General features: G+C 43.5%; 1 protein-coding gene across 2 annotated transcripts in view; it reads right to left on the bottom strand.

The window, feature by feature from the left end:
* Positions 1-9,690: 9,690 nt before the first annotated feature.
* IREB2 (iron responsive element binding protein 2) overlaps positions 9,691-24,371 on the bottom strand; it is a 39,896-nt gene continuing 25,215 nt past the window's right edge. The window contains exons 13-23 of one of the 2 annotated variants that reach the window (XM_049783753.1): positions 23,522-23,657; positions 23,091-23,175; positions 21,266-21,422; positions 16,112-16,236; positions 15,208-15,312; positions 13,998-14,140; positions 13,621-13,768; positions 13,412-13,534; positions 12,768-12,953; positions 10,213-11,961; positions 9,691-10,163 (exon numbers count right to left, since the gene is read on the bottom strand). In XM_049783753.1, the coding sequence (XP_049639710.1) occupies positions 11,851-11,961; positions 12,768-12,953; positions 13,412-13,534; positions 13,621-13,768; positions 13,998-14,140; positions 15,208-15,312; positions 16,112-16,236; positions 21,266-21,422; positions 23,091-23,175; positions 23,522-23,657 (1,319 nt within the window). In that variant the 3' untranslated portion in view covers positions 9,691-10,163; positions 10,213-11,850. Of the gene's footprint in view, positions 10,164-10,212; positions 11,962-12,767; positions 12,954-13,411; positions 13,535-13,620; positions 13,769-13,997; positions 14,141-15,207; positions 15,313-16,111; positions 16,237-21,265; positions 21,423-23,090; positions 23,176-23,521; positions 23,658-24,371 lie in introns of those variants that run through there. The other variant, XM_049783754.1, reaches the window with a different exon arrangement.

Genomic DNA, 24,371 nt, shown 5'->3' with positions numbered 1-24,371 from the left:
TTTTGAGTGAAATGAGTCAGAGAAAGATGGGCAGACATAGAATAATCTCACTCACTTGTGGGACATAAGAAAAATAAAAGACAATATTAATAATATCCAGAGACAATAGATACGAGGGCTGAAAGGACCAGCCCATCATATGAAGCTTACCACAAAGAGTGGTAAATGCAGTTAGGGAAGTGAATGGTAGCTGTGGCCACTCAATGATAGTTCAGACTAATCATTCTGGACAAGAAATGGATGCTGAAAGGAAATAAAGTGCTATGCATGATACCCTTTCATTAACAATAGTGCAAATCACAGTGTCAAAATAGTGTGTGTGTGTGTGTGTGTGGGAGAGAGAGAGAGAGAGAGAGAGAGGAGAGAGAGAGGAGAGAGAGCAGAGAGAGAGAGAGAGGAGAGAGGAGAGAGAGAGAGGAGAGAGAGAGAGGAGAGAGAGGAGAGAGAGGAGAGAGAGAGAGAGAGAGAGAGAGAGAGAGAGAGAGAGAGAGAGAGAGAGAGAGAGAGAGAGAGAGAGAGAAGTAAGTCCTGGACCAGTGGCAAGCAAGAGGGTGGGTGGGAGGGTAACTAGGGATATTGATGATGGGAAATGTACACTGGTAAAAGGTGGTGTATATTGTATAACTGAAATACAATCAGGAACAATTTTATAACCATAGTACTTAATTATATATTTAAAAATAAAATAAAAAGAAATTTAGCAAAAACATGAATAACAAGATCTCAAAAGGATAGGACACATTTTTTTTGTTTCTGTTTTGGTTTTTTTGGTCACACCCGCTAGCATTTAGGGTTACTCCTGGCTCTGCAGTCATAAATTGCTCCTGGCAGACTCAGGGGATCATATGGGATGCCGGTAATTGAGCCACAATTAGTCCTGGGTTGGCCACATGCCCTACTGCTTGCTGTGTTATCTCTTCCATTCCAGGAAACACAGCTCATCTCTCAACCAGTTTTATTTCATTTTTATTGACATCTTTGAATACTCCCTGTGGTGCTCAAGACTTATTCCTAGCTCTTTGTACAGGCAGCACTACTAGTGGAGTTCAGAGGACCTTTGAGATAATGGGGATCAGTGGAGTGGGCTGTTCCTTGGGGTGTAAGGTGAGTGAGTGCCTCTGCAGCTACTGTACTGCTCTGGCACTAAAACAAAAAGAACAAAAACTCAAAGGAAGAAACTGGTGGGGATCAGTCCAAGGACTGTGATTTATTAAGGGAAGTCTCTTTTGAGTAGATAGATGTCAGAGCAGCGGTAGGGTCTTCCCTGGTAAAGGATTGCTTCCAGGTGTTGTTATAAAATAACCTTGGATGTTTCGTAGATAGCTTCCCTGGTTCAGGGGTGAATGGAGAATGCCCATTCTTCTGAGGCCTGTGCAAGGTCATTATCTTAATGTTCTGGGTGTAAGGTCCCATTGCATTACAAGATTTGTGTGTTCCAATCTCTATTAAATAAGAACTTATTTATGTATAGTATTTTCCCATTTTAATGTGCCTATGCAAACAAGGAACAATGCCACATGGCGTTATAGGCCCATATGGGGGCTGCAAGAATAAGTCCAAAACTCCCCATGACATGGTCAAACATAAGCATTAAACTAAGGGACTCTTTCTTTTTTTTGGTTTTTGGGCCACACCCAGCAGCGCTCAGGGGTCACTCCTGGCTGTCTGCTCAGAAATAGCTCCTGGCAGGTACAGGGGGACCATATGGGACACCGGGATTCGAACCAACCACCTTTGGTCCTGGATCGGCTGCTTGCAAGGCAAACGCTGCTGTGCTATCTCTCCGGGCCCTGAGGGACTCTTTCACCGAATATTTCTTATTGAACAGCTCACAAAGAGAAGAAAAGATAAAAAGTGGGGAAAAACTTCACTGTATAAGAGAATATTTAGTAAGAGTTAGATGTCAAAGAAAATAGATATAAAATATTCAAAGCCATACGTGTCCATTTTATGTCTTTTGAAATAGTTGGGGGTTGTTAAATCCAGTGCACCATGTTGTGTGGATTAGGACTGTGTAATACTGAAGTTAAAAAAGATAAATGGGGGGTTACTGATGGTTGGGGGTGATAAGTTAAAAAGTGAAAATGAGCTTTACAGGGGTGTGCGAAACAGCAGAGTACCAGATGGACATTCTACATACACAAAACGTAACTAAAGGATAGGATATATTATTAATATATACTGTGCGCGTGGGGGCTACCATGTAGATTGGTAAGAAATTGCCAGAGACTGCCTTAGTAAAAATGAGCAGCTCTCAGCATGCCCAAATTTGGACCCACCATTTCTGGCTGCCTGGGCTGGGTCCCAGGGAAGGCCTGGAGGCGGGGGGGGGGGGGGTAGGAGAGGGGACGGCTGGGGGCCTACCAAGGCCAGCACGCCCAAGCTAGGGAGAAAGCCAGACCCCATGCCAGCTAGAGCTAGCCTCCAGATCAAGAAAGCAGGACTGTGATTTGTATACAAGAATCCCAAGTTCCATCCATGGCATCATACATCACCAAAAAGTAGGTGTGACAAAGAGAAAAATATTCTCAGAACTTTTTTGTCCTTAGAATCCTAACATGCAATCATTACCAAATTAGTCATTTGGGATGGAAAGTCATGCTCAGAACGTGAGACGTGCCGCCCTCGTGTGGCCATCCTGGAGCACTGAGCTTCCTGATTTATCCAGCCCCAGTGGTAGCTCTATTGTGGTTTACAAAAAGGATTTGTTTTTTTTTTTAAGTGCTGAAAGTCAATGCCCAGTATACACCAGTGAGGCGTATGCTCTATCACTGAGTCACATTCCACACCATCAACCAGTCATTTTCATTTATTTTAGGCCACTCCCACCTGTGCTTACTCCAGACTCTGCGTACAGTTATCACTTGGAGAGGGTATGGCAACCATATGAAGTACAGGGCATATACAACAACAACAACAACACACACGCACACCGCAATACATATACGATTGGTGGCATATACGGCAACTGCCTCTTCAGCTATGGTCTGAAAACACTTTAAAAAAAAAATCAGAGATTTGACTTCAAGGTCTGGGGGTTGCATGCTAGAGTCCCAAATTGCATCCGGGGCATTAATATGATACCACGAGTGGCACAAAAAATATATTCTCAGAACTCTTTGCACCTAGAATCCTAAACATGCAGTCCTTAAAAACTTAAAATCCCATTGATGCAAAATCATGCTCAGGACATAGAACTAACGGGCCGCCCTCGTGTGGCCACCCTGAGGAAGTGTATCCATAGCCCTCTCTCGGACGTGATGGAGGCAAAAGCAAGAGACAAATTCGAAGGCCTGGATCTTTGCAGTCTCGCTGGCCGCCTTCACCTACACACATGCCTATGGGGTTCTCAGTTCTGGAAATCCCATGAGCTTCTGGGATTGTAGTCCCCCTGGCTTGTCTTCATCAAAGTTTACAAAGAGGTTTTATTGTTTTGATAGACCCAGAATCTCTGCAGGGGCTTACACAGTTGGGGTACCACACTGCAAGGTGCCCTGCACAACACCAGGAAGAAACTGAATCAACTGAATATGACAAGAAAGCATTTCCAAACACGACTTATTTTAAGTTGGCAGGTTCCTTACCTGCGGTATTGGAAACACAGTGAATATGTCAATAGAAAAAACTCAGATTACTCTCCCTGCCATCATCCATCGACACCCGCCTGCTCAGGTCAGGGGCTTTGCCAGCCTGGGGTGCAAGGCTGGAGCCGTGGTCTCCCACCCACAAAACTGGCCTCACTCTGGCTTTGTTGTTACAAAAACAACCGCAGCATTGGGAACTTTGTCTCTGGACATTCACTGTAATTACACTGCTGTCTGAAGAAAAACGTAATCCTCCCCCGTGGGCTCAAATGTGAGCACAGGGTGGAGATGAAGCCAAACAAGAAGGGTGAAAAACAAAGGAAAATAGCAGAATGGGCAGGGAGTGAGAACACGAGCAGAGGACATGAGAAAACCGAAGCACGAACAAGGAACAAGCCGCGGTGAGAGCACCGGCATCCCAGAGGCGGGGTGAGTCCAACAGGAGTGAGCTTACAAAGTGGGGGTCCGCCGGGAGTTATTCCTGAGTATGGAGCCAGAATAGCTCAAGAAATGATGGGTGTGACCCCTCTTCCGGGGCCGAAATTAATGTGCCTGGAGGTCCAGAAAGACACTGGGCCTCACACTCTCAGGATATTCAGAGCACACCTTTTAGTGTCTGGCTTGGTTTCTTTGCTTTTGCCTTTCTGTTACGTTTTTGTTGTTTGTTTGTTTTTTTTGGGGGGGGCCACACCTGGCGTTGCTCAGGGGTTATTCCTGGCTGTCTGCTCAGAAATAGCTCCTGGCAGGCACGGGGGACCATATGGGACACCGGGATTCAAACCAACCACCTTTGGTCCTGGATCGGCTGTTTGCAAGGCAAACACCGCTGTGCTATCTCTCCGGGCCCTCTGTTACGTTTTATTTTGTGGACAAACCCTGCTGCTCAAGGCAATCTAGCTCTACTCATGAGTCAATCCTGGCACTGCTCAGGGGACTATATATGGTGTATAGTTTCCGAGCGTACTCAGGCTTTCCTTTCCTGCCTGCCTGCCTTCCTTACTTCCTCTCATTGCTCCACTCCCTTCATCCTTTCCACTTTTCCTCCTTCCCTTCATTTATGGGATAAAACCCAGAGATACATACATACATACATACATACATACATACATACATACATACATACATACATACATACACACACATGCAAGACACAGAGGCAGAACTTGGAGACATCTACAGGGATTACTGACTGCAGTAACAGGATTAAGCCCTGAGCAGCACAAGGTAAGGACCCAATTTAAAAAAAAAAATTTTACCACAATGAAAACAAGGAATGAATAGTAAATGTTACAACAGGGAGAATACGTGATATCAACTGAAGGCACTACAGGGAAAAAAAAACTGGATTTAGAGCAGTGCTTCTCAATTATTTTGTCATGCCCCCCTAGGAAGAAAACATTTTTCGCACCCCCCGCCCGACTGTAAATAGTATCTTTATTAAAAAAAAAACTTTAACCTGCAAAACAAAAAATATATATTATATATAATAATTATATAAATTATATTATATAAATATATTGAGCTTAATTTTTTAAATCAGAGGTGATGTCTGGATTAATGGCTACAATGGGCACGTTTTGCAATGCATAGCTTTTCGAAGCGGGGTTTGAAACAGGATACAGCAACTCTCAGCTCCAGAGACAGAGACAAAAACATGGGGCTTAGCTTGTTATGAGTGTTTGCCAAGGTCAAACTGCCCCCCCCCATTTAGTCACCTGGGCGCTCATCTTAGGCAAGCTCATTTTCCATGAAGTTACTTGCACTAGAATGGGGAAGTGGCTAGCCATACTTGGAACAGAACCAGGATCCAAATCGCCATCACAAGGGATTCCTTTAGGCAGGGCTAAGCCAGAGTGCTCTAGTTATTCCTGGCTCTGCATTCAGGAACGATTCCTTCCAGTGTCAGGAGACCATATAATGAAGGATCAAACATGTATGGCCAGCAAACTAGGAAAATACCTTATTTCTATACTATGGCAGAGATGATTCTAGAAAGCCAGAAGTGAGCCCCTGAGCAGCACTGGCCATGGACAAAAAAAAAGGGGGGGGGGTTTTCACATGATGGTGGTAATGCAGTGTCCAGGGTGCTTCCCTTGCACTCAGATGACCTGGGTTCCTTCCCCACACAACATACCACCACCAAATAAATCGATTGACAGGAAAAATAGTGCAGTGGAGATTGGAGAACACATGCAAATAAAATGTCCTTTGAAGAAATAGGATGCCTTGGACTGAAGATTGCAGATCAGGAAGAATGTGGAACTTCACTATCATCTTAAGAACACTGATTTCTGGCAGAATTGTCCAACAAGCACAGTGAAAACTGCAGCATGGGCACCTGTTCTAGGTGCTCAGCTATTACAGTGGGGGGAAGGGGCACATTTCAAAATCATGGGCAGGACCTATCAATGGTCCTCAAACTACGGCCCGCGGGCCACATATTGTATTTATTCCCATTTTGTTTCTTCACTTCTAAATAAGATATATGCAGTGTGCATAGAAATTTGTTCATAATTTTTGTTTTTACTATAATCTGGCCCTCCAACAGTCTGAAAGACAGTGAACTGGCCCCCTGTTTAAAAAGTTTGAGGACCCCTGAATTATGGAAAGCACCTACCTTGACTCCAGGAGCCACACAAAACTGCTTCGAAACAAGAACATGGATGAGGGAGCACTGCCATGTATTTGGCAAGAAGATGCCAGAAAGGGGCCGGAGAGATAGCACGGAGACAGGGTATTATGCAAAAGGACAGTGATTCGAATCCCAGAACCCCATATGGTCCCCGGAGCCAGTCAAGAGCGATTTCAGAGCGTAAAGCCAAGAGTAACCCTGAGCGATGCCGGGTATAACCCAAAAACCAAAAAAAAAAAAGAAGATACCAGAAAGTAATGTGCTATTTTCTTTATTAAAAATAATTTACAGCATTGATAATGTACACAAAGGTCAACTGAACTTTACCTCCCATAGATTACTATACAATACTTAATATTCTTGAATTGAAAACTGTTCAAACTGTATGGTTGGTTTAAAAGAATGGAGAATTGATATTGGCTGAAAAATACAAAGTTTCATCATCAAAAAAAAAATAAATCACAGCAGACGCAGCACTGTGGTACTATCGCACCTTCAGGAGAAAAGCGGGTCAAAAGGACACAGAAAGTGGATTGCCCCTGTCTGGAGAACTCAAGTGGCAATAGGGCAGAATTAGGTACAGCACTTCAGTCACTTCTAGATCTAAGTGATTGAACAGAGCCAGAGGATACAGTCCAATCACTTCTCTGCAAACACCCACACAAATGCTAACCTACACTTCCCATTTGTCCCTTTGGGACCATGGCTGTTTGAGGACCAGTGAAACACTGGGCATAGGGATGTTAAGTCATCCTTCAGCTTCAGGGTCAGAGCAGGCAAGTGGTGGAAAATCTCATCTGGAAAATATTCTAGCTACCGTAGCAATTCAGGGGGTTGGTGGCATGGTCCAGACTTCATGAGTCAATGCACAGGACAGAGGTTTGGGTTGTTTCAATAACTGTGTTTGAATCTTGCAGGTGGTCCTTCAATTCATAGCAGAACAACTTGTCTGAACTGCCTGTTGAGGCTTTTTTTTTTTCTTCCAATAATCACTGTGCTGTTTAAAACACAGTGAATCACTGCTAAAAGTCAATGGGAGGGGCCGGAGTGATAGCATGGAGGTAAGGCGTTTATCTTGCATGCAGAAGGTCAGTGGTTCAAATCCCAGCATCCCATATGGTCCCCTGAGCCTTCCAGGAGCGATTTCTGAGCGTAGAGCCAGGAGTAACCTCTGAGCACTGCTGGGTGTGAGCCCCCCCCCAAAATAAACAAAAAAAAAGTCAATGGGAACAAAGAAAGCCCAGTGATGTTGAGCTTTCACTGACTGGTCTTTCACCAGAGACGAAGCCTGAAAGAGAGGGATGGAATTCCATGATCTCCTGAGGAGCCTGATGCTTTGCAAAGCTCAAGGGAAAGAGATAAAGGGAACCTTGATTTTGAAGATGTCTGGGCTAACTGCTAGACTGAAAAGGCTGGAAACACTGCTTAATTGGTTACTTCCAAGCCGAAGCCAGGACCTTCCTCTGCCTAGAAAGTGTTTACAATGGGGCTTTAAATACATCATTTCCAGGGCTCAGGATCACGGGACTGATACAAAGGATCATTTTTGCAAGCAAACTTGAAAATTCTATATGGCTGACACACATGGTCACATGTTAAAAAAAATCCTACATGGACAGATACATTTCATAAATGATGAAACAGCAAACAGCATTAGAAAGAAAAAGAAGGGGCCAGATAGCACAGCAGCGTTTGCCTCGCAAGCAGACGATTCAGGACCTAAGATAGTTGGTTCAAATCCCAGCCTCCCATATGGTCCTCCGTGCCTGCCAGGAGCTATTTCTGAGCACATAGCCAGGAGTAACCCTTGAGCACCGCCAGGTGTGGCCCAAAAACCAAAAAAAAAAAAAAAAAAAATCGAGGTATAAAGGAAAATCTGTTGACTCAAACTACAGCTCATCATTGTGTTTCCTTCCAAAAAGATGACTCAGAATGGACTAAGTTCTCACTCCGGGAGGTTCGTGTGATAGTATATTTTAGTTCCAATTTTGAAGCATCAAACGAAGATGCATTACCTGTGAGAATCCTAAATGGCAATTAAAAAAATGGTCAAAGAAAGATCGCTGGCAGGATTCACTATGATAGTTACTTATAACTAACCAATAAACTTAGTTGAGCATACAAAACATGAAAGGGCTAGATGGGAATCCATTCAGGCGATCATTCTCAGAAGGTGCTCAACTTCTTGATAAAACAAACACTGTGGTACTCGCAAAGCAACTGTTCCCTGATAGTGAGCTTTGGCTTGCTCGGAAAAGTGGCATCATTAGGAAAACACACGTGGGGTAAATTCATGATTCAGCCTTGTAGGAGATCAATCAAAATGAAGAAATGAGGGACCGGAGAGATGGCATGGAGGTATGGAGGTAGGGTGTTTGCCTTTCCTGCAGAAGGACTGTGGTTCGAATCCTGGCATCCCATATGGTCCCCCAAGCCTGCCAGGAGCAATTTCTGAGAGTAGAGCCAGGAGTAAACCCTGAGTGCTGCCGGGTGTGACCCAAAAACAAACAAAAAAAAAAAGAAGAAGAAGAAATGACGCACATGTAAAACAAGGTTTGGGCAAAGGGGTTGTTTGGTGGAATCTGGCTGATTTGGAAGTGCTCAAAGAACTCACTGGACTGTTTCAGATTCGATAGGGTTCTCGTCAGCAAAGAGGAGGGAAGGGGGTCTTGAGGAACATTTTAGGGTAGGACATTATCCTACGTAAACGGAGACACATCTACACCAGTTATCTTAATGCCAGCTGGAAAGTATGAGATGGTGAGGACACCAGATGACAAAGAACCAAAAAAGGGTTGCCCATGCAGGCCAGTCCTAGAATGGCAAACAGCGCGGCACAGCCAACTGTGTTCGATCATGAACCACCCACAGATTTGCCGGTTGAATTTGACGACAGGAACAAAAACATGGTGTCCAACATGGAGCTGTGGATCCCTAAGAGTCTTCAGACAATAAGAATGACCCTGATCAAGTTTACAAAATGAGAATGTCATTCTGATTCTAAAAAGGAATCAAAAAGGCTTAATTCTAGAACCCTCCTCGAGGGCCCGTGCAGGGTGTGCCTTTTTGTGACAAAGCCAGGGGTTCTTCAGCAGGCAATATGTTCCAGAAAATGGCCATTAGGGCCTGAGTCGGGGGGTGGGGGGGGGGTGGGGGAAGGGGGCATGAAGGCAAGAAAATTTACACTGCAAGCTGTTCACCCAGAAGCCAGTCACTCCAACAAATGGAACCACAAGCCAAGATGACAGCACCAGCTCAGCTCTTCTGCCTTCAATTTATTCAATTCCAAAATTCAAACCCCTCACCTAGAGGAGGGGAAAATATCAACTGAACAATAACAAATGGGAAACAAAGGGACCACTTCAAACGGCATCAATTTACTTAAAACTCCTGTATCAATTTTCATGTGGAAAGGCCTTGATGAAAGTGATGATGAGCAAAGGCCTTCCTACACTCCTAATAAGTAGGCTTCTCTCCTGTAAAAATATTCATGTGCCTAATGAGCATTGAGAATCGAGAAAAGGTCTTTCCACACTTCTGACAGGTATAAGGCTTCTCTCCTGTACAGAGTCATATCCCTAATAAGAAATGATCGAGTGAAGGTCTTCCCACACTCCTGACATGAATAAGGCTTCTCTCCTGTATGAGTGCTCTTGTGACTAATAAGTAATGATGAATGGGTGAAGGCCTTCCTACACTCCTAATAAGTAAGCTTCTCTCCTATATGAATATTTATGACCCTAATGAGCATTGAGGACCGAGAAAAGGCCTTCCCACACTCCTGACATGTCTAAGCCTTTTCTCCTGTATCAATTTTCTTGTGTCCAATAAGGGAAATGAATAAGTGCAGGCCTTGCCATGTTCAGGACAAATATGACATTTGTTGCCTTTCCCAACTTCCTTAGTTTTAGAATAATTTGGATGTGACCACTGACTCAAGAGTATGTCTACTTCACTGTCAGATGAATCCTGTGTAATCGGGGTATCTGAAGGCACCACTTAGCTGTCAGAGGAATCCTGTGTAATAGGAGTATCCGAGGGCACATCACAGTGCCAAGCACAGGGCAGTGCCCCTCACATTGATTGCCTGTGGTAGTCCCACTCTATGGAGAATGTTGTGAGCCTCTTGACATGAGGGGCTCAGAGCAAACACTGTTGGTTGCTTGGCAGAAAGTGACCCAACTCTGGAGTACTGAATCCAAGGACTGGACAAACCAGACTCAGGAGTGTTGTGACAAATAGACTGGGTCTCCACAGCGAGGATGCTCTCCTCATTCTGGCCAAGTGAACAGATAACCCCAGAGTTCTCAGTCCCATCACGATACAGGCAGGGCTGTTCCCTCGAGGCTGTGGCTCATACCACAGAATCATGCAAAACCCAGTGGGGGTTTCAGCTTTCCAACTCACTCCTGTTTGGAGATCCCATTCCAAAAGTTAATTTTTGAATGTAAATTGGTAGAATTCTGCACTGGTACTCTGCATTCTCCAAACACACCTCTCTGCAGACTCCCAAGGAAGATCAGTGCAGGCGTCACCCTGCATTTTCCTATGGGCCGCAGGAGCTGGTAGGTCTCCAGCATCACATCCATAGAGAGCTTCTCTTGAGAGGTGTCCAGGCATGGCCATTCATCTAGGGAGAAACTCACAGCCATCTAAGGGAAGGTCGCCGTGTCCAGTCTATTTGATGGACTCCAGAACAGCCAGAGGGTCCGAGAGCTACCAGGGGTGACCCAACAACACTGATTCAGAAGCCAGTTCTCAACACATTGGGTGGCCCTAGGAACTGGAATTCTGATGGTGCAGCCCCATCTTTGCCCGTCTTTATTATTCCGAAAGAGCAGCAGAAAGGTAGTTTGCATAAATTCCTGGCTGAAACTTGGGACCTCTAGCATGCTCAGAGCAGCTGTTCAACAGCCAGAAAGAAAAAAATCTTTCCTCCAGACACCCCTGCACCTGCAGGGACCCCATGACCCGCTCTCAAGTCACAGTGTAGCCGCTGAAAGGTATACCCAACATTTTAGTTCACTTAGTTTAATTGGCCTTAATTATATCTACAATTTGTTCTTTAAAATCAATTATAGTGTGTTTGGTTTAAAAATGATTGGGGTATACTATGTATGGAAAAAGCAAAATTGGTTAGAGCATTATGTATAGAATAAAAAATAATGCAAAATAAGTGAAAAAAAAAAGCTTAATTCTAAAAGGGAGTTAGGAATTAAAAGAGCTCACAGAAAAGAGTTCTAATGTTCATTGATTCCAGTGTACTCTGCCTTCTGGGATAACAGGCTACTCTTAAACCAACAAACAGCAGTAGACAGTTTTAGAGGTTCCAACTACAACTGTGGGAAGGTAATTTATACAAGAAGGTTCAACACGAGATAGATAAAAGTTTCCCATTATTTACAAACACCCACCTGCTTACTTACAAGTTCTCGCAATGACATTTCACACACTGACTTTTAGCAATGAAAATAGCACCATGTGTGTATTATTTAAAGTCGACAGACTTCATAGGTTCGCCATCGTTGACTATGCCCGTAAGTGAGGTGACCCAGCAAACTGCATGGGCTGCCCGTGGCTCCGTCGTAATGATTCCTGGGTCCAGCACAGAAGGGTGGGTGATGTGAGGAGGTACTATAAGAATTTCCGGGCCACAAAGTTTAATAATCCTCCATGTTTATACAAAGTTATTTCCATATCGTTTTCCAAAGAAGCAATGACTTCAAATGCTTTGCCCGTACTGGTCTGCACACAAACAAAAACAGGTGGTAGGTGTGATCAAAATGATAAATTATACAGTCACAGGAAACTGAGGCAGGCAGGCAGGAAAAATAAAACAGGGGCAGGGTAATGGCCACTAATGAGTAGATGGGTATTGGACATTGTAGGAAGATATCCATTAGGAACAACTTTATCGTGGATGTCTCATGGTGATTTAACTTTAAAAATTGATTTTTAAGGAGCCGGAGAGATAGCATGGAGGTAAGACATTTGCCTTTCATGCAGAAGGACAGTGGTTCGAATCCCGGCATCCCATAGGGTCCCCCATGCCTGCCAGGGGCGATTTCTGAGCATAGAGCCAAAAGTAACCCCTGAGCGCTGCCGGGTGTGACCCAAAAACAAAAAACACACAAAAAAAATTGATTTTAAAAACTGATGCATGCAAATGATACGAAACCATTGCCAACAGATGCTTGGTAGTCTGGGTTACCCAGACACTACTACAGGATCCTCTGAGGGAACTAGTCATGTAGAATAGAGCAAGGAAGAAAACAAGGCGCTGACCCTAAAATTAGGGACTGACGGCATTGCCTAGAACAAGACATCGAGTAAAAGGACTGTGTGACTGTTCATGAAGAGTATTGGACGCTATTACTGGCTTTCCAACAGTCGTTATGATCCAGAATGCTATTCTGTAACTATTCTAAAATAATATCGGTACTTCTCCCCATGCCCTCATGGAAGAAACAGATCCATCATCAAATATGACTCACAGTTGTGAAACAGAGACAACACAAAGTCAACTACTGGACAATCTGAGCAATCCATACCTTCATCATTAATGTGAATCCAGGACAGAGGTCTTTGGGAAATGTAAAAGAGAATGTTTCTCGACCAGAGAGACCCAAAGAATCTGCACTTTCTCCTGGACAGAATTTAAGAGGCAGAATTCCAATTCCTATCAAATGATCCTTGTGGATTTTTTCATAGCTCTCTGCCAAAATGGCTTTAACACCCTGCAAGAAAAAAATGAACAGAATTCATTCCGTGATATTTTATCAAACATAGACATTATTTATGGAACTCTATATGTTGACAGTGTTGAGCGGCACAACTACAATGTCCATGCCTATACCCATGTTTCTAGACTAAGACAACTCGATCCTTGGGAGGAACGCCCCTGGACCACAGCAAGGTGAGAACACAGCAGCAGAGTGACTGGAAGTCGTGGCTAGAAATGACTGCCCTTCCATAATGAATGACTCAGAGGAAATGCTCAAAGAATGCCACAGCCCCAGTCTCAATGATCCCTGAACACAACCACAAGTAAATCACTCAGGAGCACTACGTATATTAGGATAGTTCCGAGGGACAAGTGAAGTTCTCATCAGCACAAAGCAGCACAATAAGCTTAAATGCGACCAAGAATACTCAAGCTCTAAAGCTGAAAGCAGTGACATGAAGGAGTTAATACCAGCAAATAGGGTCCTTTGGCAGCCCAGTCTCTGGAATTTCCGGAACCATATTTCTTGCCTGCTAAGATCAACAGTGGGATACCTTCTTTCTGGTACAGTTCAGCAGCCTCAAAGACATCCAGCTGTGGGTAACAACAAACACTAATGTCTCATACACATCCAAGTAGTTAGTTACCTGTTCCCGGACACTTTGGGAATAGGGGCATACCTTCTGTCCTGATGGGAAATGAATTGTTTTGGGCGCTGGTTTGCCTATGAACTTATTGACAAGTTTGATGTTGGCAAAGGTGCCCCTTGTCATCACGGCATCATTCCCCCTCCTGGCTCCATATGAGTTGAATTCACGAGGACTGAGGCTATAAGAAAGTGGTCAGAGGCACTGTTCAGTTCAGGTGGGAAATCAAGTGGCATTGAATCAGAAAGCTTCCCTGAGCATGATAGACACAGACTTTTTCTTTTTCTTTTTTTCTTTTTGACACAGACTTTTTCTAAAGTGCAAAATCAGTGAGGAGGCAAGTAAGCCACACATGACAGTAGAAAAAAGGAAAGGGCGACAACACAGAAACTACAACAGTAGGCACATACCCTCTGTGTGTCAGGTATTTGGCAGCAGCGCTACTCCTGGCGATGCTCCCAGCAGGCGAGATGTGATCTGTGGTGACAGAATCTCCAAGGTACAATAAGACGTGGGCATTCTCAATGGGCTGTAAGGCAACTGGTTCTCTGGTCTGTGAAGGCAAGAGGAAGGCATCAAACTCCTCACAAGGAGGGGCCAGAGCACTGGCACACCTGGGAGGACATAGTCAGACTGTGCTGCAGGCCTGTCAGGCCAAGGTGCTACCTCCTGCCTTCAGTCACTATGGCAACCAAAATTGCTGCTGTGGCTGTCAGGCAGTGAGGCATGCTGTTTCTAAAATGCTCGCTGGAGGGCTAGAGCAATGCTACAAACAAATATAGGGCATTTGGCTTAGCATGCAGCAGACCAAGTTCAACCACAGGCAACATAGGCTTCTCAGAGCAACACCAGGAATGAGCCCTAAACCTAAAGCCAGGAGTAAGCCATGAGAAACAACTGGTGTGGTCTTCCCAAAAATAGACATGTAAGTTTTAAATATAATTTAATAAAAAAAAAACAATAATCGGGGCCAGAGTGATAGCACAGCGGTAAGGCGTTTGCCTTGCACATGGCCAACACAGGAAGGACCCTGGTTAGAATCCCAGCATCCCATATGGTCCCCGGAGCCTGCCAGGAGTGACTTCTGAGCACAGAGCCAGGAGTCACCCCTGGGCGCCGCCGGGTGTGACCCAAAAACAAACAAAATAATAATAATCACAAGGTTTTATAGTTCATGATGCTTTTCTTTTTTACAATGCTTTTTTTTAAGTTATGTTTTTTGTTTGTTTTTGTTTGGGGGCCACACCCAGCAATGCTCAAGGCTTCTTCGTGATTCTCTGCTAAGAAATCACTCCTGGCAGGCTCAGGAGACCTTATGGATACCTACTGGCTGTGCTATCACTTGAACAAAAATGCTATTGGATACTTGTAGTTTTTTACTTTTGTGATTTCACAATGTTTTTTAAAGATTGCAAAGTAGGGGCCGAGAGACAGCGTGGAGGTAGGGGCATTTGCCTTGCATGCAGAAGAACGGTGGTTGGAATCCTGGCATCCCATATGGTCCTCCAAACCTGCCAGGAGTGATTTCTGAGCATAGAGCCAGGAGTAACCCCTGAGCACTGCCGGGTGTGGACGCCCCCCCCCCAAAAAAAACAAGATTGCAAATTAAACAGGACTTACAAGCTTATCAAAAAAGGAAGGACATCGGATATAAGTGGACTTCACTTCCCACGGGAACAAAGGTGAATCAGGTGCTTCTAAGGAATTCCATCGTTTGTTTCCCATCTGTCCAGAGAATGAGGGTGGAAGAACAAAATAACAAAAATGATTTAGAAAAAGAGACTTAAGGGCCCGGAGAGATAGCACAGCGGCGTTCGCCTTGCACGCAGCCAATCCAGGACCAAAGGTGGTTGGTTCAAATCCTGGTGTCCCATATGGTCCCCCATGCCTGCCAGGAGCTATTTCTGAGCAAACAGCCAGGAGTAACCCCTGAGCACTGCAGGGTGTGGCCCAAAAACCAAAAAAAAAAAAAAAAAGAAAAAGAGACTTAAAAAAATGATCCAGAGAGTAACATTGTTCTTATGTTACAATGAGAAAAACAGTAACAATATCAAAATAACATGAGGTTGGATCTAATTCACAGTGCAAATTACAAAAGTGCTTTCCTTTACACATCAGGCTGTTTTGGAAGAGAGAGTAGAAAAGTGATTCACTCATCCACTGACACATCTTCAAGACTAACTCTACACTGGACTTAGAATTAAAAAATTCAGACTCAAAAAAAAAAAGGAAAGGAGCTGTTAAAGAGACATGAAATATGGAAAACAATATTTTGTTTAAATACTACCATCACAGAGAAAGAGAAAGGGAGAGTACACCAGGTAGGAACATCACAGAAGGTCCCATGGGCACTGGACGGAAAGGGTCCTGAGTGCACAGCCAGGAAGCCCTGAGCACCACTGGGTTGGTATGGCCCCAAAACAACAAAAAGCAAAACCCACTCGAGTCATGGAATTGAACTGACATTATCATCTTTGGAAAGTATACCACAGGACATAAAAATTTTATTTTTAAAAGAATTTACCTCAAGTTTCTCTTTCAATGATTTAAACATTGAAAATATAACATGTTCTTCCTCAATCTGATGGATTTCTTCTCGTGTGGGCCAAATATCATGCAGATAAACATTCTTGCCAGAGGAGTCTGTACCTGATCGGAAGTTATGATGATATTAGTTAGTTCTAGAATCAAATGCTGGAGCAGGGAAGACAGCTCAAAGGATAAATAGAAGAGCTTTTCTTGGAGAAGGCCTGAATTGAGTTCACTTCTAAAAATATTCTATATAGAATAGAGACAGGTGAGACGAACGGCAAGCTCAAGCACAGAATCTGTCTGCATGAGTCCAAGGTTGGGTACAATGTACATTACCACATGGCCACCTAAACACTGCTGAGAAGGGTCTAAAAACACAAAGCGAGGAGCACTGAACAATGACAAATTTCAAAAGAGAAATGGGGCCAGAGGCAAAGGATAGTGTGTAGGGAAGTGGCCTGGTATGACCAAAGCTCTATCTCCAGCATCCCATTGGGTGCCCCAAGGCCACAGAAAATGATTTAATTTGTTGATGCAATATTTCAAAATTAAAACGATTAAAAAATTACGTATGGGGAGCCGAAATAATAGCAGGTAGGGAGTCTGCCTTGCAGCACCCAGCCCAGGGACCCAGGTTCAATCATTGGCATCCCACAAGGTCCACAAGCATCACCAGGTGTGCCCACCCCCCAAATAAAGAATAAAAAGTGTGTATCTGAAACTTTTTTTTGGAGGGGGGGGCCACACCAGGCGGCTCTTAGGGGTTACTCTTGGCTCTGCGCTCAGAAATTACTCCTGGCAGGCTCAGGGGACCATATGGGATGCTGGAGATTGAAACACATGCAAGGCAAACGCCCTACCCATTGTGCTATTGCTCCAGTCCATGAACCATTTTTTTAAGTGAACAAAATAGTGACTACAGGGCCTGGCAAGCTCTCAGGCCCCTAGAGACAGCAAGCACCAGGCGTCCTGCTCAGGGCCCTAAAGAGAATCATCAGAGGACTGAAGCACTAGAGATGGCAAACAACCTGTGCCCTGCCTGCCACTTGAAAGGAACCAGCAGGAGGGCTGACCAGCAGCACAGCAAGCACCCCCAGTACCCCAGAGGTGGCAATCACTTGGCGTCCATCCCATGGCCCTGAAGAGAATTAGCAAAAGGGCTGATCAGCAGCATAGCAACCTCCTCCGCTCTGTAGCCTTGCTAATATGCTCTAATTAATGAACCCTGCACAACACGTAGAAAAACTACACTGCAAATGAGACAATGAAGAAACTACACAGAACAACACCATGCTTAGTGAATGGCGATGGTAGTTCTGCAAAAACAATAAGTGGTGATTATCTACCTATAGAGCCTCTCTGATAAAGTCTTTAGAGAGAAAATCTGGAGAATGCGCAAAGAACTTAAAGAAACCATGGAACAAACCAAACAAACCACAAATAAGAATCAAGAGAATATAAAAGTAGAAATAAGAAAACTTCAAACTGAAATAACTGAAAAACTTGTAGGCAAAATGAAAATCTCATGGAAAACCGCTCCAGCAGAGTAACAGCAGCTGAAGACAGAATCAGTGAGGTGAAAGACAAACTGCCTAACAATTCCATACAACAGAAGAGATTGGAAAATAATCTTAAAACAAGGGCCAGAGTGATAGCACAGATTTGCCTTGCACACATACAGCCAGGAGTAGTCCCTGAGCAGCATCAGGATTGGCCCAAAAACAAACAAACAAACAAAAAAAAGCTGAATCCAACGTTTTGCTGCCTACAAGAAACACATCTGAATAGTTAAAACAAACACAGACTCAAAGCCAAAGGTTGAAGAACAATCATTCAAGCAAACAGCTCCCTTAAAAACAGGCTAGGGCGTGAGGCCGGAGTGATAGTGCAGCAATAGGGTATTTGCCTTGTGGCTAACCCAGGACAGTCCCTGGCATCCCATATGGGCCCCCAAGCCAGGAGTGATTACTGAGTGCATAGCCAGGAGTAACTCCAAAGCATCACCAGATGTGGCCCAAAATTCAAAAACAAAACAAAAAAATGGCTGGGGTGGCCATACTAATATTAGATGACACAGACTTTAGACCTAAAAAAGTTATAAAGGACAGAAATGGACATTTCTTAATAATCCAGGTAGAAATCACACTTCTAAACATATATACCCAGTGAGGGACCAGCAAAATATTTTAAACAATTGCTAATACTATTTGAAGAAAGACATCAATAGCAGCACAATAAAAGGTAGAAGAGTTCAACACCACCCTGTTATCTCTTCGATCAAATACTCCTGAAACACATTTGGAACAATAAACACTCATGAACAGCTAGAGCAACCCTTAGGAAAAAGAAGATGGAAGCTTCACGTCCCCAAGCTTTAAATTATACTACAAATCAATAGTCATCAAAACAACATGGTATCGGAATAAAGATCAATGGAAAGACTTGAGTATTCAGAAAATGATCCCCAAACATAGAATAAATTAACCTTTGATAAAGGGGTAAGAAAAGCAAAATGGAGCAAGGAAGAAAAGCCTCTTCAACAAGTGGTGTTTGGACTGGTCAGCCACATGCAAAAAAAAAAAAAAGCAAACTCAAACCTCCATCTAACACCATGCACAAAGGTCAAATCAAAATGGATTAAGAACCATGATACCGAAATTATATAAGGTATATAGAAGAAAATGTAGGCAAAACACTCCAGGACATAGAGACTAAAGGCATCTTCGAGAAGAAAACACTTGGGCTCAGACAGATAGCACAGTGGCGTTTGCCTTGCAAGCAGCCTATTCAGGACCAAAGGTGTTTAGTTTGAATCCTGGTGTCCCATATGGTCCCCCGTGCCTGCCAGGAGCTATTTCTGAGCAGACAGCCAGGAGTAACCCGAGCACCGCCGGGTGTGGCCCAAAAACCAAATAAATAAATAAATAAATTTAATAAAATTTAAATAAAATTTTACAAGGTCCTTTAATGTAAAGGAAAGCAAGTACAACCAGGAGTAACCCCTGAGCACTGCCAGGTGTGGCCCAAAAACCAAAAACCAAAAAAAAAAAAAAGAAGAAGAAAACACTTCTGTCTAAGCAAGTGGAAGCAGAAAAACTAAACAAATGCAACTACATTAAACTGAGAAGCTTCTGCACTTCAAAGGAAACAGAGATTAAGATATTTGGGCCACCCACAGAAGGGAGAAACTATTCACCCAATACCCATCAGATAAGGAGCTAATATCTAAGATATACAAAGTACTGACAGAATTTATCAAGAAAAAAAAAAATCGGGGCCGGGCGGTGGTGCTAAAGGTAAAGTGCCTGCCTTGCCTGCGCTAGCCTTGGACGGACCGCGGTTCGATCCCCCGGTGTCCCATATGGTCCCCCAAGCCAGGAGCAACTTCTGAGCACATAGCCAGGAGTAACCCCTGAGCGTTACCGGGTGTGGCCCAAAAACCAAAAAAAAAAAAATCTTACATCATTAAAACGTGAGCAGAATGAACAGACATTTCCTCAAAGAAGAAAAACAGATGGCCAAGAGGCACATGAACAAATGTTCCACATCACTAATCATCAGGGAAATGCAAATCAAAACAATGAAGTATCACCTATGCCACAGAGACTGGCACACATCACAAAGAACAAGAACCATCAGTGCTGGCACAGATGTGGGGACTCCCATTCACTACTTAGTGGAACAGTGACTAGTCCAGCCTTTCTGGAAAACTATATGAATATTTCTCAAAAAACTGAAAATTGAGCTCCCCTATGACCCAGCAATATCATTCCTAGGAATATACCCTAGGAACACAAAACACAACACAAATATACCCTCTGTCACGCCTCCATAAATTTTGAGGGGAATTCAGACCACCAGATGTATCCTTAGATTTTCCTGGTGGGGTAAACTGAAATATCCCCCACGAGATTCCTCAAAAGGCCCGCTATGGACGCCTTTTTTCCCCTGCGTGGATGGTTGAGGAATTTCATTAGAGATGCTTGACATTGCATTTTTAGTTATTTGACTATCTCTCCTTTATAAATCTTAATGGAAAAAATGTGGTCTCTATTAAATAATTGGCTAAGGAAAATTCCAACACCAAAAAAGATTACAATAAAACCCCTTTTAGGACCTTCTAAATTTTTTTCTTTCTTGCAGCTGAAGTTCTGGGGCAAAATTGAAATTAAATTGATAAAAACTGTTTCGTCACAATAATTAATATCTTTAACACCTGTGACTGCTATGCCTTATAAAAACCTCTATCTCGAGAATAAAGTTGTCACACTCCTGCCAGAAGATGTGTTGACCCCACATACTCTGTGTGTGTGGTAATTATTATTTCAATATTATCCCGTTCGTCTGCCCGTGCTCCCGCTTTCTTCTCGTGAGGACTTCACCCCCACTAGAGCTGCTGAGACACAGGACGCCTGCAGCAACCCTCTGCATGCCTATGTTCATTTTAGTGCTATTTACAATAGCCAGAATTTGGAAACAACCCAGGTGTCCAAGTGACTAAAGAAACTGTGAAAAATCTAGACAATAGAATACTATGCAGCTGTTAGGAAAAATAAAGTCATGAAGTTTGCCTAAACATGGATGGATAAGGAGACTATTACGCTAAATGAAATGAGCTAGAGGGAGAGACAGATTAATCACAGCCATTCGTGAGATATAAGAAAAATAAAAGATATAAGAAAAATAAAAGAATGGTGATAATATAAAAACACAATAAAGATGAGTGCCGGAAGGACCAGCCCATAATAGCTTACCACAAAGATCAGTGAGCGCAGTTCAAGCACTAAATACAATGACAATAACCATGACAATGATAGTGAGAAAGAGAAACAGAATGCCTGTCCCAAAGACAGGCAGGGATTAAGGGAGGAGGGAAAATGGGGAACATTGATGGCAAGAAAGGTACATTGGTGAATGATGGTATATATTCTATGACTGAAACTCAACTTCAAACATTTTTGTAACCACAGTGCTTAAAAAAATAATTTTTTTTAAAAAAGTGACTACATGACATTTCCTGAAATAATTAAAATAGATGGCCTAAATAGCACTGAACAATTACAGCTTTGGGGAAAACGTTTGTAGAATTTGTATAGATAGGGGGAAAAAAAGGTTACTGAGGACAAGAAAACGAGGGAAAAGTTACCTAATGGTTCTGTCTGGAAATCGATATTCACTGTGCCCGCTATTGCATAGGCGACCACTAGGGGTGGAGAAGCAAGGTAATTGGCACGAACACAGTCACAAAGACGACCTTCAAAATTTTTGTTTCCCGATAAAACTCCACAGGTAACTAAATCGCCCTGGGGGGGAGAAAAATATGGTAAGAACATTGTCAATTCAAGAAATGGTAGTAAAATGGAAAATAATAAGCAATATCCAATATTCTATCCAGACAATAAACCATGAAACATTAGTAACAAGAATTACCAAACTATCAAATGGGGGTGATGAACAGACAGGAAAGTGGGGAAGAGTTTTGAAAACTCTGTATTGCAAAAACCATACTGATTACTGAGGCTCAGAGCCAGAAGTGAGCATAGGCAGGTGAGTGTGGCTACAACAAATACAACAAAACAACTACATTCGATACATAATTCCTGACTTTATTGAGGAAGACTTCACTCAAGTAGCTATAAACAATTCTCTGAACTAATTCCTGTGGAAGTGTGTCATTCCCAAGAGACACCAGGACTGAAGAAATAGAAATGTATGTTAGAATACTAGGAAGCTGGGCCCAGAGAGATAGCACAGCGGCGTTTGCCTTGCAAGCAGCCGATCCAGGACCAAAGGTGGTTGGTTCGAATCCCGGTGTCCCATATGGTTCCCTGTGCCTGCCAGGAGCTATTTCTGAGCAGACAGCCAGGAGTAACCCCTGAGCACCGCTGGGTGTGGCCCAAAAAACAAAAAAAAATAAAATAAAAATACTAGGAAGCTGCAAGGAATGATGGAATGGTACAATTAGCTACAGCCTGGTTGGAACTGGAAGGTTATGAATGAAGGAAACCAGAAGAAAAACAAATGCAGAATGATCTCACTTAGAAGTGGGATATAAGACTATTAGTTTAGGGAATGTCATGTAGTCAAAAGGGGATTCCTAATTCACCCTTGACCCCAGAGCCTACAGAGGAAAAGAGAGGAATCAGAAAATCAAGGTGGGAAGGAAATGAGAAAGGGAAGTCATGGGGGAACAAGGGTCTGTCTTGGGTTAGACTGGGGATATGCAAGAGTGCTATTGGGGCCAGAGAGATAGCACAGAGGTGTTTGTCTTTTAAGCAGCCGATCCAGGACCTAAAATGGTTGGTTCGAATCCCGGCATCCCACATGGTCCCCCATGCCTGCCAGGAGCTATTTCTGAGCAGATAGCCAGGAGTAAACCCTGAGCATTTTTGGGTGTGGCCCAAAAATCAAAAAAAAAAAAAAAAAAAAAAAGAGTGCTATACATCCAAAGCTTATGACTCAATAACACTGAAAACATGAGACCTAACCTAAAACCATCAAACTTGAATGTGCCTACCAAGGTGGCAGGCAAGATGAAGGGGAGGTTGGTACAGAGTGTGGGGGATAACTTAGTATGGGAGCACAGGGGATGGGAGTTGACACTGGTAGTGGGACTGGTATTCAAATATTATATAAAGATCAACTATAAATAACTTTGTAAACTGCGACTCTATAACTTAAAATAATTTTTAATTTATAAAAAGGAATCTAAGGTACCGAAAAGATAGCATGGAGGTAGCACGTTGGCCTTGCATGCACAAAGACAGTGGTTTGAATCCTGGCATCCCATGTGGTCCCTCGAGCCTGCCACGGGCGATTTATGAGCATAGAGCCAGGAGTTACCCCTGAGCACTGGCAGGTGTGACCCAACCCCCCCCCCAAAAAAAAAGGAATCTAAAATACATCGATGTTATGTTTCCTAACTTTGTAAAAACTTCACTGAGGAAAACATATCTGAACAACCCATTTACCTGTTTAACTGCATTTAAAACTACGTCTGGTAAAGGTGCTGTATTTCCTACACAGGTGGAACATCCGTAGCCGACGATCTCAAACCTATATTTCAAAAAAGAATTATGATCTGTCAGGACACGTCCATCTTTCGTTCCCATGACTAGGATCAGATTCCTGAAGAGAATTTCTTAGCCCAGAGAAAATTGTGGATCAAATTCCCTAGAGTGAGCACACAGTCTCTTGGACAATATGAGCAGTAACCATCAACAGAATGACATCCCCAAATTGGACTATAGAAAAGGCAGCAAAAGTCTCTTTCTCATCAAACTTGGTAGGTGAAGTGATGCAGTAACTGGTCAACATGACGTGTCATGGCTAGCCAAGCTCACTGATAAGACAGTAGCCACCTCTCAAGAGTGGATGGGTGACGCCCCATACCATCACTCACCCAAGCTCACTGAGATAAGGCAGCACTCCACTTGCACTGAGGTAATGAGTCACCATACCGCTGCCTGGAGATAAGCTGGTTCTGATGTAAGGTTTCACACGCAGACCAGCTTCCACAGCTTTTTTGGCCAAAAGACCTGCAGTTACACAGACATTGGGCCTTAGGTTTCTTTACAATCTTCACGCAGAAGAAAGGGTTCAAGGAAGTAAACAGGTTCCAACAGAAAGTACAAGTTCATTAACTAGCAGCACTGGCACCTTTTCTCCAATCAAGTGGCATCATTTTTTTTTTTTTTTTTTGGTTTTTCGGCCACACCTGGCGGTGCTCAGGGGTCACTCCTGGCTGTCTGCTCAGAAATAGCTCCTGGCAGGCACGGGGGACCACATGGGACACCGGGATTCGAACCAACCACCTTAGGTCCTGGATCAGCTGCTTGCAAGGCAAACACTGCTGTGCTATCTCTCCGGGCCCAAGTGGCATCATTTAAATCGAAATTTTGGTGGGCTCTTTAAGCCCGTGATTTCCCTAGAACACACACTCTGCTTGCTGCTCTATTTCTGGGTTGCCTATTTCCACTCTGGAAATATTTTCTCTCTTGAACACATATTTCTCTCTACATATGCACATCTTGTTCAGTTTCAATAAAAAAAAAAATATCTGGCTTCAAAGGCCAGAGTGATGGCACAGTGGTAGGGTGTTTGCCTTGCACGTGGCTGACCCAGGACAGACCTGGCTTCTAACCCCTGTGTTCCACATGGTCCCCCAAGCCAGGAGCAATTTCTGAGCTCATAGCCAGGAGTAACCCCTAAGCATCATCAGGTGTAGCCTAAAAACCAAAAATAAATTTGGC

Source organism: Suncus etruscus, chromosome 11, assembly GCF_024139225.1.
Source record: "Suncus etruscus isolate mSunEtr1 chromosome 11, mSunEtr1.pri.cur, whole genome shotgun sequence".
Taxonomy (NCBI): domain Eukaryota; kingdom Metazoa; phylum Chordata; class Mammalia; order Eulipotyphla; family Soricidae; genus Suncus; species Suncus etruscus.
This window is presented reverse-complemented; position numbering and strand designations above follow the sequence as displayed.